General features: G+C 54.2%; 1 protein-coding gene across 19 annotated transcripts in view; it reads right to left on the bottom strand.

Annotated features, from left to right (window-relative positions):
- lap (phosphatidylinositol-binding clathrin assembly protein lap) overlaps positions 1-15126 on the bottom strand; it is a 204559-nt gene that overhangs the window by 128403 nt on the left and 61030 nt on the right. For all 19 annotated transcript variants that reach the window (XM_076175216.1, XM_076175221.1, XM_076175214.1 and 16 more), the window contains exon 2: positions 202-344. In XM_076175216.1, the coding sequence (XP_076031331.1) occupies positions 202-344 (143 nt within the window). The remainder of the gene's footprint in view (positions 1-201; positions 345-15126) is intronic.

Below are 15126 nucleotides of genomic sequence, written 5' to 3'. Positions count from 1 at the left end.
GGTGTTGGTTGTGGTGATAGTGGGAGTGGTGAGAGTGGTGGTGATGGTGATCATGGTGATGGTGATCATGATGAGTGGTGGTGATAATGATCGTGGTGGTGATAATGATCGTGGTGGTGGTTATCGTGGTGATAGTGTTGGTGATAGTGACTGTGCCCCGACCTGGATCGGGGAGGGTCGAGGTAGGATCGAGGGACGTACCTCGTTGCCGTAGCACATGAGGTGGTGAACGGTGATAAGGGCCTTGAAGACGATGACCCAAGACTGCATCTGACTCCGTTCGATCAGAAGGTTGGCCAGCTGAGGTATCGAGACGTTGGGCTCGTTCGTGCATTGCAACAAGTCTGAAAAAGAAGAGAAAAAAAATCTAAGAGTCTTGAAAAATATTAAAAATAAATCTGATACCCAAAGAGGAAAATCTTTAAAGAATCCTGAAACGGGTCTGAAAAAGAGAAGGGAAATATCTAAGAGTCTTGAAAAATATAAAAAATTAATCTGATACCAAAATAGGAAAATCTTAATCCTGAAACATGTCTGTAACAAGTCTGAAAAAGAAAAGAAAATCTAAGAGTCTTGAAAAATATAAAAAATTAATCTGATACCAAAATAGGAAAATCTTTAAAGAATCCTGAAACATGTCTGTAACAAGTCTGAAAAAGAAGGGGAAAAATCTAAAAGTCTTGAAAAAATATTAAAAATAAATCTGATACCAAAATTGGAAAATCTTTAAAAAAAATCCTGAAACATGTCTGTAACAAGTCTGAAAAAGGGGAAAAAATCTAAAAATCTTGAAAAAAATTAAAAATAAATCTGATACAAAAAAAGGATAATCTTTAAAGAATCCTGAAACGGGTCTGCAACGTTCTGTGCAAGAAGTAGACGTAGAGGAACAAGTAGAAATAGAAGTAGACAAAAAAAGTACAATTCCGTAACTCTTCCTTTGGCTCCTGATCTTAAGTCATTGACACAAAGTAATCCGGTATTGACTTATTTTACACTTATGCTTGAAATTTTGAGTACCTTTAAAATGACTCAATACCGACTTAGAACATTTCGACTTGCGAACGGCCGTTCGGAACGTAACTCGTTCCTAAATCTGTACAAGTCAGAGACCACCAGGGTTTAATCAGGGCACCTGGATCAGAGTTCCGGTCTAAGACCATCAGTCCACAACATATGCATTTCCAGATTGTAATAATTCTCTCGAGAGAGGACCTTTCGGATTATCGATCTTTCGGATAATCGATCTTTCGGATAATCAATATTCCGTGACAACCAATCTTTCGGATAATCAATCTTTCCGATAATCGATCTTTCGAATAATCGATATTTCGTATAATCGGATTGATGAGCAGCCATTTCCACTGCAACTGCGCTCCACGGAACATGGACTGTCAGTATTTCAGGGGGCTTGCGGCGACACCCCCTACGGACCAGAGGCACGAATAATAATTCCGCGATCGGAGACCGCTGCTTTTCGTTCCCTGGAGAATGCCGAATCTTGTTTAACTCGACGACTTCATCAACCCTTTGGTGTCATGCTGTCCACCGATAGAAGCTCTGGTTATCATCGACGTTCCCTTAGTCGTTGTCATTTCCCGCTGTAAAACCAAAGTGACGATACTAAACATACATTAACCCTATCTTAATGTGGGGTCATTCATAAACCTTCCATACAAAACCAATTACTCGTGCGATTACAAATAATGTCCCCAAAATACATATAAACACTTGCCTTCAGGGTCAGTTGGCTAACAACAACAACAACAATAATAATAAAAATAAAATAATAATAATAATAATAATAATAACAACAATAACAAATTTCAAATAAAACTACGCCTCGTCTATTTTCCAGTGTGTTGGCAACATCATCGCAACATGCTACTCCTTTATTCATTTGTGGGCTCGAATCCCGCATTTCTCTCCGCTTCCCAGCAGTGACTGTTAACCACCTGCCCCAACATTCCAACCACACAGTAGGGCAAAGGTGACGGCTTCGGCCGCAGCAACTACCCATTTTTCTGAAGTTTCCTGAGTATTCCGAAGTGTTACAATCCTCACGCATGAACAAGTCCTTCATTCGACGTTTTAAATTATACAAAAATCTAACTAGTATTGCTGTCGATGAGCACACTAACTAGGTGGTGCAGCCCCACAATCGTCACCGCGCTAGAATGTTTACATCAAGATTATGGCAATTACTCGTTGCTGATCCCCGCCGTGTTTAATAACGGAGATTTTCTCTGAACAGCCGTGGATTCATGGTAAGATCTTACCAGCTTCGCATAACGCATTTCCTTGGTTTAAGGGGGGGCCACTCCCGAAAACTACATGGGCTCGTATCTCGCTTCTGATTCATCCAATTGCTTTGAAATTTTAATGTTGTTTGTTGGTGTCAAGGGATGCTATTCTGTAAATTTAATCAAGTTTGGGTGAATGGTAACGGCTACAAAAGAAAAACTTTTTTTTTTTTTAACCACAAAATTAATTTTTCACTTAATTGTTGATTTTTTTTTATAAAACTTTGTTCATATATCTACATTTTGTAGGAATTAGTTTTTCAATTTTTGTTTCCTCTTCGAAAAAAAATATATATTTTTTAGGGCTCCTGAATCACGTTTTTTTTTTTTTTTTACAAATTAAGAAATTTATTTCCAACATAAAATTCAATTTTTGTTGATGTATAACATGATACCTAAGTTGATCGGAGTTTTTACCGATTTTGTGAGATTACTTGAAGTCTAAAAAACATTTCGAGATATCGGCTTCTAAAGTTGTCGAAATTTATATAAAGAAAAATTATTTTAATGATAGTTCTACGTAGTTATAAGCATTGAATGATACCTCGTTCTCTAGCGTACGCGTCACACTATGACGCCCGGGTCATTAGGAAAAAAAAAAAAAAAATACCAAGCGATAGTTTTGGGTAGCAATGACAGGGTGAGCGAATAAAACTGAAAAGTTAAATTTAAAAAAACATTCGTGAAAAATTCACCGGGGAGGCCCCCCTTAAGAATCAATTTGGGCATTCATTTCAAACAAGACAAGACTCCTATTGTTGACATTATCTGGCTGGACGGGACATAAGAGGCCGACATACATTTGGCCCTGGGACAACGGAGGCAGGGGGGGGGAGGGAGATGCATACGTGGCTGTCCACGGAAAGAGGGGGAGAGGGGGGAGGCAAGAGGGGGAGGGGGGAGGCAAGAGGGGGAGGGGGGAGGCAAGAGGGGGAGGGGGGAGGCAAGAGGGGGAGGGGGGAGGCAAGAGGGGGAGATCCAAGTTGGGGATAAGGAGAATGAATGGGGAGGGAATGAATTGTGGCCTCAGCAGGTAACAACTGGGAGAGAGACTTGGGGGCGGGCGGGCGGGCGCACAGGTTCCAGGGGCTTAGGGAGGAGGAGGAGGAGGAGGGGAAGGAAGAGATTCTCGGACACGAGCTACAGCTGACTGACCTAGCTACTACTACGGGAAGGTTTCGGGAGGATGGGAAATAAAGACTATCTAAAGGAATACTTGTAGAGGACCGGAAAGATAGCCCGGGGACGTGGGCCGTAGGGGTAGGCCAGACGGGTGGGACGCAGAGGTAGCCCAGATGGGTGGGCCGCAGGGGTGGCCCGGACAGGCAGGCCAGAGAGGTGGGCCAGAGGTGTGGGGGCGAAGAGGTAGGCCGGAAGGTTGGACCGCAGGGATAGGCCGCACGGACAGGTAGGCCAGAATGGTAGGTCGGAAGGGGTGGGTTGGAGGGGGTAGACTGGAGAGGTAGACTGGAGGGGTAGGCTGGAGAGGTGTGGGCCGGAGGTGTGGGCCGGAGGTGTGGGCCGGAGGGGGTGGGCCGGAGGGGGTAGGCCGGAGGGGGTAGGCCGGAGGGGTGGGCCGCAGTGGTTGGCCAGGGGGTCGGCCGAAGGGGTGGGCCGGAGAGGTAGGCCGCAGGAGTGGGCCGGAGGGATAGGACGCATAAATGGGCCGGGGACTATGTGTGGACCGGAGAGAAAAGGAGGGGTGGACAGGAGAGGAACGGAGACGGAGATGGGAGGCTGGATCTGGAGGACGGGAGGAGGCAAGCCGGAAGTGGAGGAGATTGGTGAAGAGGGAGGTCAGGGAGGAGGAGGAGGAGGAGGCGGAGGAGGAAGAGGAGGTGAGAGAGGACTTCATCCCTGCAGAGACACTGCGGAGGAGGAAGAGGAACCTGCAGAAGGGGAAGAGGAACCTGCTTCCTGAAGGATGTCCATCCTGATTCCTGAAGCACCGAGTAACGACGAGACACGTGGGGCGAGACGGACAGACGTACCGACAGAGGCAAACCGACAGACGGGGAATCAACGAGAGATCGACCTAATGGCGCTTTCTGTGCCAGGTGACCTCCCTCGCCTCCGTGGCACTCACTGGCACCCTTCCCTTCCCGAGAGTGGGACTTGCTGGCGCTCCTGTCCCTGTGGGTACCCTCGCACTAGGCCGCAGGAAAGCAGGGTGGGTTGCGGGAAGGTAGGGCATGAAGGCAGCAGGGCAGGAATAGAGCAGAACAGGAAGACAGGAATAGAGCAGAACAGGAAGACAGGAATAGAGCAGAACAGGAAGACAGGAATAGAGCAGAACAGGAAGACAGGGCAGCTGAGCCTCAAAGGCCCTCGACGCGGCTCAAGAAGATTTATGGCTGACTCGCCCTTCCTTTCTTCTTTGCCAGAGATTATCTCAAGGGTATCTGTGCCACTGCCAATCTCCTATTTGCATTTTTTTAATTTTTTTTTGGGGGGGAAGGACGCAAAAGGCAACCCCCACCTTTTACAAAAATCTCGCCTTGGTTCAAAACCCAGGCGACTTCACTGAGCGAGCTTTCAAACAGGCAGATACTGAATGGATCCTGGCCGACTAAAGGGTCTCAATCAATCAAAATACCGTTCAGGCCAGACTCCGCACTCTTCACCCACCCCTGTCATCGAGTTCATAACAAGAACGTCAAACTTTGGGCAACGCTTGAGTCTACAAAGTAGGTCTCAAGCACGATGCGTGTGTGAGTGAGTGAGTGAGTGAGTGAGTGAGTGAGTGAGTGAGTGAGTGAGTGAGTGTGTGTGTGTGTGTGTGTGTGTGTGTGTGTGTGTGTGTGTGTGTGTGTGTGTGTGTGTGTGTTAAAACACTACAAATCTTTCAATCTCGTACCTGAAGACCACCACCCGCCCGCGGCATTCAACACGAACTTCCGAAATTTGGGCCGCGCGCCGAGCATGGTAACCACCGAGCCATCACTACCACCGCTTCCTATATAATTCACCCCAATTTATTTATTAATTGATTAATTAATTAATTTATTATTATCATTATTATTTATTTATTTATTCTATTTTTTTTTATTTATTTATTTATTATTATTATTATTATTATTATTATTAATTTTTTTTTTTTTTTTTTTTTTTTTTTAATGAAAAGGCCGACGTCCACACCGCTAAAGACAACGACCATGGCGCGCGCTCCGACGCCCATACCTTCCTTCCATCCTGAAAACTAATAATGGGCGCACGTATACACATGCATGCATGAGGCCTCGAGGGAAAGGAAGAGGACGAGGAAGAGGACAAAGAAGAGGACATGGACGAGGAAGAGGACAAAGAAGAGGACATGGACGAGGACGAAGAGGAAGTGGAGGAAGAAGAGGGAGAGGAAGAAGATGAAGAGGGGGACGAATACGAGGAAGAGAGGGAGGAAGGAGAGGAAGAGAGGGAGGAAGGAGAGGAGGAAGAGAGGGAGGAAGGAGAGGAGGAAGAGGAGGAAGAAGAGGATGAGAGAGAAGAGGGGCAGGAAGGGGAGGAGGAAGAGGAAGGAGGAAGAGAGGTAAGAGGAGGAAGAGAGGTAAGAGGAGGAAGTGGCGGAAGAGAGGGATGATGAGGAATAGGGGGAGGAAGACAGGGAAGATGAAGAGGAAGAGGGGGAAGGGGAGGAGGGGGAAGGGGAGGAGGGGGAAGGGGAGGAGGGGGAAGGGGAGGAGGGGGAAGGGGAGGATGAAGAGGGGGAGGAAGGGGAGGGGGAAGAGGAGGGGGAAGAGGAGGGGGAAGAGGAGGAGGGAGGAGGGGAAGAGGAGGGGGAAGGAGGAAGAGGAGGGAAGAGGAGGGGGAAGAGGAGGAGGGGGAAGAGGAGGAGGAGGAGGAAGAGGAGGAGGAGGAGGAGGAAGAGGAGGAAGAGGAGGGGGAAGAGGAGGAGGAGGAGGAAGAGGAGGAGGAAGAGGAGGAGGAGGAGGAAGAGGAGGGGGAAGAGGAAGAGGAGGGGGAAGAGGAAGAGGAGGGGGAAGAGGAGGGGAAGAGGAGGAAGAGGAGGAGGGGGAAGAGGAGGAAGGAAAAGGAGGGGGAAGAGGAGGAAGGAAAAGGAGGAGGAAGAGGGACAAAAGGGAAGAGGAGGAAGAAGGGGAAGGCAGGGAAGAGGGGGAAGGCAGGGAAGAGGGAGAAGGCAGGGAAGAGGGGGAAGGCAGGGAAGAGGGGGAAGGCAGGGAAGAGGGGGAAGGCAGGGAAGAAGGGGAAGAGGAAGGGGGGAAGAGGAAGGGGAAGAGGAGGAAGAGGGGGAAGAGGAGGAAAAGGAGGAAGAGGGACAAAAGGGAAGAGGAGGAAGAGGGGGAAGGCAGGGAAGAGGGGGAAGGCAGGGAAGAGGGGGAAGGCAGGGAAGAGGGGGAAGGCAGTGAAGAGGGGGAAGGCAGGGAAGAGGGGGAAGGCAGGGAAGAGGGGGAGGGCAGTGAAGAGGAGGAAGAGGGGGAGGGCAGTGAAGAGGAGGAAGAGGGGGAAGGCAGGGAAGAGGAGGAAGAGGGGGAAGGCAGGGAAGAGGAGGAGGAGGAGGGTGAAGAGAGGGAAGAGGTAAAGACAGGGAAGGGGGTGAAGACGTGGAAGAGGGGGAAGATGAGGAGGTAGATGAGGTATAAGAGGGGGAAGAGGAGGAGTAGGAAGAGGGGAAGTCAGGGAAGAGGAGGAGGAGGAAGAGGAAGAAGGTGGTGAAGATGGAAGACGGAGAAGACGGGGAAGAGGAGGAGGAGCAAGACGGGGGAAGAGGAGCAAGACGGGGGAAGAGGAGGAGCAAGACGGGGGAAGAGGAGGAGGAGCAAGACGGGGGAAGAGGAGGAGGAGCAAGACGGGGGAAGAGGAGGAGGAGCAGGGGAAGAGGAGGAGGAGCAGGGGAAGAGGAGGAGGAGCAGGGGAAGAGGAGGAGGAGCAAGACGGGGGAAGAGGAGGAGGAGCAAGACGGGGGAAGAGGAGGAGGAGCAAGACGGGGGAAGAGGAGGAGGAGCAAGACGGGGGAAGAGGAGGAGGAGCAAGACGGGGGAAGAGGAGGAGGAGCAAGACGGGGGAAGAGGAGGAGGAGCAAGACGGGGGAAGAGGAGGAGCAAGAGGTGGGAAGAGGAGGAGCAAGACGGGGGAAGAGGAGGAGGAGCAAGACGGGGGAAGAGGAGGAGCAAGAGGTGGGAAGAGGAGGAGCAAGAGGGGGAAGAGGAGGAGAGGAGGAGAGGCAAGAGGGAGAAGAGGAGTAGGAAGAAGGAGAAGAGGAGGAGGAGGAGTAGGAGGAGGGGGAAGAGGGGTAAGAGGAAGAAGAGAAGGACGAGAAGGAAGAGGGGGAAGATGGGGAAGAGGAGAGAGAGGATGAGGAAGAGGATGAGGAAGAAGGGGAAAAGGATAAGAAAGTGAGGGAAGAGGGGGAAGAGGATGAGAAAGTGAGGGAAGAGGATGAGGAAGTGAGGGAATGAGGAGGAGGAGTGCGGGAAGAGGAGGAAGAAGGGGAGGACTAGAGAGGGTCTCGATCGATCAAAATACCGTTCAGGCCAGGGGGAAGAGGAGGAGGAAGTGGGGGAAGAGAAGGAAGTGGGGGAAGAAGTGAGGGAAGAGAAAGAAGTGGGGGAAGAGAAGGAAGTGAGGGAAAAGAAGGAAGTGAGGGAAGAGGAAGAAGAGGAAGAGGAAGAAGAGGAAGAGGAACAGGAATAGGAAGAACAGGGGGAAGAGGAGGAACAGGGGGAAGACGAGGAACAGGGGGAAGACGAGGAACATGGGAAGAGGAGGAACAGGGGGAAGAGGAGAAAGAATAGGGGGAAGAGGGGGAAGAGGAGGAAGAGGAAGAAGGGAAACAGGAGGAACAGGGGGAAGAGGAGGAAGAGGAGGAAGAGGAGGAAGAGGAGGGAAAGGAGGAAAGGAAGGAGGGAAGGAGGGAGGGAAGGAAGGAAAGAGGGAGGGAAGGAAGGAAGGAAGGAGGGAAGGAGGGAAGGAAGGAGGGAAGGAAGGAGGAAAGGAAGGAGGGCAGGAGGGACGTAAGGAGGGCAGGAGGGACGTAAGGAGGAAAGGGCGTGAGGAAGGAGAGGGACGTAATGAGGAAGGGGCGTGAGGAAGGAGAGGGGGAAGGAGGGATAGAGGGAAGAAGGGAAAGAGGGAAGGAGGGAAAGAGGGAAGGAGGGAAGGAGGGACAGAGGGAAGGAGGGACAGAGGGAAGGAGGGACAGAGGGAAGGAGGGACAGAGGGAAGGAGGGACAGAGATAAGGAGGGACAGAGGGAAGGAGGGACAGAGGGAAGGAGGGACAGAGGGAAGGAGGGACAGAGCGAAGGAGGAAAAAAGGGAAGGAGAGAAGAAGGGAAGGGGAGAAGAAGGGAAGGAGGAAAAGGGGGAAGGAGGGACAGAGGGAAGGAGGAAAAGAGGGACAGAGGGAAGGAGGAAAAGAGGGACAGAGGGAAGGAGGGAAGGAGAGAAGGGAAGGAGAGAAGGGAAGGAGAGAAGGGAAGGAGGGAAGGAGAGAAGGGAAGGAGGGAAGGAGAGAAGGGAAGGAGAGAAGGGAAGGAGGGAAGGAGAGAAGGGAAGAAGGGAAGGAGGGAAGGGAAGGAGGGAAGGAGAGAAGGGAAGGAGGAAAAGAGGGAAGGAGGAAAAGGGGGAAGGAGGGGGGGGAGGAGTCTTCTCATCTGTCCACGGGGATCACTGCCACTCATGAGAAGGCTACCCCCCACCCCCACAGGCGGGGAGATAACTTATCAGGAAACACGCCATATCGAGCGACAGATAGAAAGACGGACAGTGAACACTGATGCTCGACTGATATCCTCCGACACATCATCTCAAGACCGTCTTACAAGCGGAAGGAGCACCACTGGGGGAGCTTCCTATGGAGGTGGGTAGGAGGATCACGCAGGACTCCTCAGTCTCTGGGCAACGTAACGTGGTCCTACGGCATTGGTCGATATAGAAAGCCTTTCTTCTTTAACCGGGTTGTTAATGCGTGGAATTCGTTACCTTCCACTGTCTTTGAATGCAACACAATAACATTTAAAAATCGCATAGATAAATACTTACGACTCTAATCTGCAAATAAAATATTATCCCTTGCAATAAAAGATCTGACAGCCCGACATTTAATTTTAGTTGGATAGGATAGTGGTAGCAGTAGTGTTAGTTCATCTTCTGTCGCCTAGTTACCCTGTTTTCTTAAATGTAGCTTAGTATAGTAAACATAAACAGCCTCGTTAGGGCCAGTAGGCCTGCTGCTGTTTGTTCTTCCTTTGTGTTCCTTTGTAAACTGGAGCAGAGGAGCCGCATGCGGCTCTTTGAGGCCACTTGCGTGGCTCCAGAAACTTCTTAAAACGTAATATCAAAACGAAGACGTCATATACTGTGAATCTGTAAAAATTTCCAGAGAAAAATATATATCTATATACATAGATATACATATATACATATACACATACCTATACATATATACATATATATGTATACATATACAGGATGTTCGGGATAAATTTGATAATCTTTTATCTTCTGTCATTTCAGAACCATTTGAAGGATTTAATAGCGGTAAAGTACAATAGATAGCTGATTCTGTGTACTATCAGTGGGTGTGAGCTAGAGAGCATGGACGACTGGAAAACACTGGAATATTGGAAGAGAGTGACCTGCACCATCATGATTCGCGCCGGGTTTTTAAAAAAATCGGAAACCTTAGCTGCAGCTCAGTGTTCCTTGAACACCGTGAAGGCCGTGAGATGTGAACTGAATTGAGACAGAATGTGAAGGCTGTGGCTAACAGGATCATAACAGGCTATCCGCACAAGGATCATAACAGGCTATCCGCACGACTATCCGCACAACGAAATTCGTCGAGCTGTTAAAAAAAAAAAAAAAAAAAAAAAAAAAAAAAAAAAAATGTGGATCTTGGCAAGAGAGATGAGCGTCGGAGTGGCGACTATGAAGAAAGCTCTAAATGAGGAGGATCTTCGCTTCTCCTCATACAACAAAAGGCGCAAGGGCAAACTACTCACCGCCAAGGCCCAAGAGAACCGCCTTACGAAAGCCAAGAAACGCCTCAACAAGGTCAAACACCCAGGGCAGGGAAGAGGGAGCGGGAGCAGGGAAGAGAGGGAGAGTAGAAGGGGACAGGAAAGAGAGGGAGAGAGGAGGAGGAGGCAGGAAAGAGAGGGAGAGAGGGAGAGAGGAGGCAGGAAAGAGAGGGCGAGAGTAGAAGGGGCCAGGAAAGAGGGAAAGGGGATAGGAAAAGGGGAGAAGGGGGTAGGAAAGAGGGAGGGGACCTAGGGTAGGAAAGAGGGAGGGGATCTGGGGTAGGAAAGAGGGAGGGGGGATCGGAATGCAGGAAAGGAGAGGAGAAAGGGGGACAGGAAAGAGGGAGAGGAGAAGGGGGCAGGAAAGAGGGAGAGGAGAAGGGGGCAGGAAAGAGGGAGAGGAGAAGGGGGCAGGAAAGAGGGAGAGAAGGGGGCAGGAAAGAGGGAGAGGGAGGGGGAAAAGGTGACAGGGAAAAGGGGGGAGAGGGAGGGGGAAAAGGTGACAGGGAAAAGGGGGGAGGGGGACGGGGAAAAGGTGACAGGGAAAAGGGGGGAGGGGGACGGGGAAAAGGGGGAGGGGGACGGGGAAAAGGGGGAGGGGGACGGGGAAAAGGGGGAGGGGGACGGGGAAAAGGGGGAGGGGGACGGGGAAAAGGGGGAGGGGGACGGGGAAAAGGGGGAGGGGGACGGGGAAAAGGGGGAGGGGGACGGGGAAAAGGGGGGAGGGAGAACTTAGAGAGAAAGGGGGAGAGAGGGGGCATGGAAGAGGGGAGGGAGAGGGGGAAGGAGAGGGGGGAGAGAGCGGAATAAAGACGTGGAGAAAGAATGGGGCGCGTCAGTTGACGTGAAAACCATTGTATGCGCGCACAGAGGGAGGCGGGGGTGGGAGCAAGTGGGAGGGGAGAGGGGAAGGGGAGAGGGGGAGAGGTGGATGGGAAGAGGAGAGGGGGATGGGAAGAGGAGAGGGGGATGGGAAGAGGAGAGGTGGATGGGAAGAGGAGAGGTGGATGGGAAGAGGAGAGGTGGATGGGAAGAGGAGAGGGGGATGGGAAGAGGAGAGGGGGATGGGAAGAGGAGAGGGGGATGGGAAGAGGAGAGGGGGATGGGAAGAGGAGAGGGGGATGGGAAGAGGAGAGGGGGATGGGAAGAGGAGAGGGGGATGGGAAGAGGAGAGGGGGATGGGAAGAGGAGAGGGGGAGGGGAAGAGGAGAGGGGGATGGGAGGGAGAGGGGGATGGAAGAGGAGAGGGGGATGGGGAGAGGAGAGGGGGATGGGGAGGAGGAGAGGGGGATGGGGAGGAGGAGAGGGGGATGGGGAGAGGAGAGGGGGATGGGGGAGGAGAGGGGGAGGGGAGAGGGGGGGATGGGGAGAGGGAAAGGGGGGTGGGGAGAGGGAGAGGGGGATGGGGAGAGGGAGAGGGGGATGGGGAGAGGGGGGGATGGGGAGAGGAGAGGGGGATGGGGAGAGGAGAGGGGGATGGGGAGAGGAGAGGGGGATGGGGAGAGGAGAGGGGGATGGGGAGAGGAGAGGGGGATGGGGAGAGGAGAGGGGGATGGGGAGAGGAGAGGGGGATGGGGAGAGGAGAGGGGGATGGGGAGAGGAGAGGGGGATGGGGAGAGGGGGGGAAGGGGAGAGGGGATGGGGAAGGGGAGAGGAGAGGGGGATGGGGAGAGGAGAGGAGGAGAGGGGGATGGGGAGAGGAGAGGAGAGGGGGATGAGGAGAGGAGGAGAGGGGGTGGGGAGAGGAGGGGAGAGGAGAGGGGAGAGGGGATGGGGAGAGAGAGGAGAGGGGGATGGGGAGAGGAGAGGGGGAGAGGGGATGAGGGAAGGGGAGAGGGGATGAGGGAAGGGGAGAGGGGATGGGAGAAGGGGAGAGGGGATGGGAGAAGGGGAGAGGGGATGGGAGAAGGGGAGAGGGGATGGGAGAAGGGGAGAGGGGATGGGAGAAGGGGAGAGGGGATGGGGAAGGGGAGGGGGAGAAGGGAGAGGGGGGAAGGGGAGAGGGGATGGGAGAAGGGGAGAGGTGGGGAAGGGGAGAGGGGATGGGGAAGGGGAGGGGGAGAAGGGAGAGGGGGGAAGGGGAGAAGGGGAGAAGGGGAGAAGGGGAGAGGGGGGAAGGGGAAGGTGAGAGGGGGGAAGGGGAGAGGGGGGGAGGGGGAAGGGGGGAGGGGGAAGGGGGAGGGGAGAGGGAAGGGGGGAGGGGGGAGAGGAGAGGGGGGAAGGGGAGAGGGGGGAAGGGGAGAGGGGGGAAGGGGAGAGGGGGGAAGGGGAGAGGGGGGGAGGGGGAGAGGGGGGAGGGTGAGGGGGGGAAGGGGAGAGGGGGGAGGGGGAGAGGGGGGAGGGGGAGAGGGGGAAAAGGAGAAGGGGAAAAGGAGAAGGGGGAGAGGGGGTGAGGGGAGAGGGGAGAGGGGGGAAAGGGGAAGGGGAGAAGGGGAGAGGGGGGAAGGGGAGAGGGGGGAAGGGGAAGGGGAGAGGGGGGAAGGGGAGAGGGGGGAAGGGGAGAGGGGGGAAGGGGAGAGGGGGAAAAGGAGAAGGGAGAGGGGGAAAAGGAGAAGGGGAGAGGGGGGAAGGGGAGAGGGGGGAAGGGGAGAGGGGGGAAGGGGAGAGGGGGAAAAGGAGAAGGGGAGAGGGGGAGGAGAAGGGGAGAGGGAGAAGAGAAGGGGAGAGGGGGAGGAGAAGGGGAGAGGGGGAAGGGGAGAGGGGGAAGAGGAGAAGGGGAGAGGGGGAAGAGGGAGGGGGAAAGGGAGAAGGGGAGAGGGGGGAGAGGGGGAAGAGGGAGGGGGGTAACCCGGGAACAAGTCCCAGAGTCAGAGAGGGGGGTAAGGATGGAGGGTAGGAGGGATAGAGGGCGGAGGAGGGTAAAGTGGAGGGGGAGGAGGGTAAAGTGGAGGGGGAGGGGGAAGACAATGTGGGGAGGGGGGAAGACAATGTGGGGAGGGGGGAAGACAATGTGGGGAGGGGGGAAGACAATGTGGGGAGGGGGGAAGACAATGTGGGGAGGGGGAAGACAATGTGGTGAGGGGGAAGACAATGTGGTGAGGGGGAAGACAATGTGGTGAGGGGGAAGACAATGTGGTGAGGGGGAAGACAATGTGGGGAGGGGGGAAGACAATGTGGGGAGGGGGGAAGACAAGGTGGTTACGGGGAAGACAATGTGGTGAGGGGGAAGACAATGTGGTGAGGGGGAAGACAATGTGGTGAGGGGGAAGACAATGTGGGGAGGGGGGAAGACAATGTGGGGAGGGGGGAAGACAAGGTGGTGAGGGGGAAGACAATGTGGGGGAGGGGGAAGACAATGTGGGGAGGGGGGAAGACAATGTGGGGAGGGGGGAAGACAATGTGGGGAGGGGGGAAGACAATGTGGGGAGGGGGGAAGACAATGTGGGGAGGGGGAAGACAATGTGGGGAGGGGGGAAGACAATGTGGGGTGGGGGAAGACAATGTGGGGAGGGGGAAGACAATGTGGAGAGGGGAGGAGAATGTGGATGGGGAGGGGGGAAGAGAATGTGGAGGGGGAGGAAGAGAATATGGAGGGGGAGGAAGAGAATATGGAGGGGGAGGAAGAGAATATGGAGGGGGAGAAAGAATGTGGAGGGGGAGGAAGAGAATACTGAGGAGGAAAAGGAGAAGGATATGGAGGAGGAGGATGTGGAGGAGGAGGATGTGGAGGAGGAAGGGGGTAGAGGAACGAGCGGGCCATTGATCGGTAAGAAAAGGGGGAAGGAGGGAGGGAGAGAAGGGCCCTGGTAGATGGAGTGGGAGACAGAGAGGAATACATGGAAGGGACGGGGATGGGGACGGGGACGGGGCAGGATAGGATAGGACGGGACGGGACGGGACGGGGACGGGGCAGGATAGGACAGGACGGGACGGGACGAGAAAGGGACAGAAAGGGACGAGATAGGACGGGATGGGACAGAAAGGGACGGATAGGACGGGACGGGACAGAAAGGGACGGATAGGACGGGACGGGACGAGACAATGTACATACACACGGACTGCAGGCGCCAGGTTTGGTGGGAGGGAATCACAGACGGGGAGGAAGGACGAAAGTCGATTGGGGGGAGAGGGGGACGGGGGGGATGAGAATAAAAAACGGGAATACGGGGTGATGCGTGGGAGGCAGAGAATAATCATGGAATGGACAGCAAATGAAAGTGAAATGGGAGTGGAACGCAAGTGGAACGAGAGTGGAACGCAAGTGGAATGAGAGTGGAACGGAAGTGGAACGCGAGTGGAACGCAAGTGGAATGAGAGTGGAACGCAAGTGGAACGGGAGTGGAACGCAAGTGGAACGGGAGTGGAACGCAAGTGGAACGGGAGTGGAACGCAAGTGGAACGGGAGTGGAACGCAAGTGGAATGGGGAGCGAGGGGGTGAGGGTGAGCGAGGGGGTGAGGGTGAGCGAGGGGGTGAGGGTGAGCGAGGGGGTGAGGGTGAGCGAGGGGGTGAGGGGGAGCGAGGGGGTGAGGGTGAGCGAGGGAGGGTGAGGGTGAACGAGGGGTTGGGAGGGGGAGCGAGGGGGGGAGGGGGGAGCGAGGGGGGGAGGGGGGAGCGAGGGGGTGCGGGGGAGCGAGGGGGTGAGGGGGAGCGAGGGTGATGGGGAGGGGGGAGCGAGGGTGATGGGGAGGGGGGAGCGAGGGTGATGGGGAGGGGGGAGCGAGGGTGATGGGGAGGGGGGAGCGACGTTGATGGGGAGGGGGGAGGGAGGGTGATGGGATGGGGGGTGAGGGGGTGATGGGGCGGGGGGAGTGAGGGTGATGGGGAGGGGGGAGTGAGGGTGATGGGGAGGGGGAGTGAGGGTGATGGGGAGGGGGAGTGAGGGTGATGGGGAGGGGGGAGAGAGG

Source organism: Oratosquilla oratoria, chromosome 37, assembly GCF_046742065.1.
Source record: "Oratosquilla oratoria isolate Oo_2021 chromosome 37, ASM4674206v1, whole genome shotgun sequence".
Taxonomy (NCBI): Eukaryota; Metazoa; Arthropoda; class Malacostraca; order Stomatopoda; family Squillidae; genus Oratosquilla; species Oratosquilla oratoria.
The sequence above is the reverse complement of the archived record's forward strand: the minus strand, read 5'-3'. Positions and strand labels throughout refer to the sequence as shown.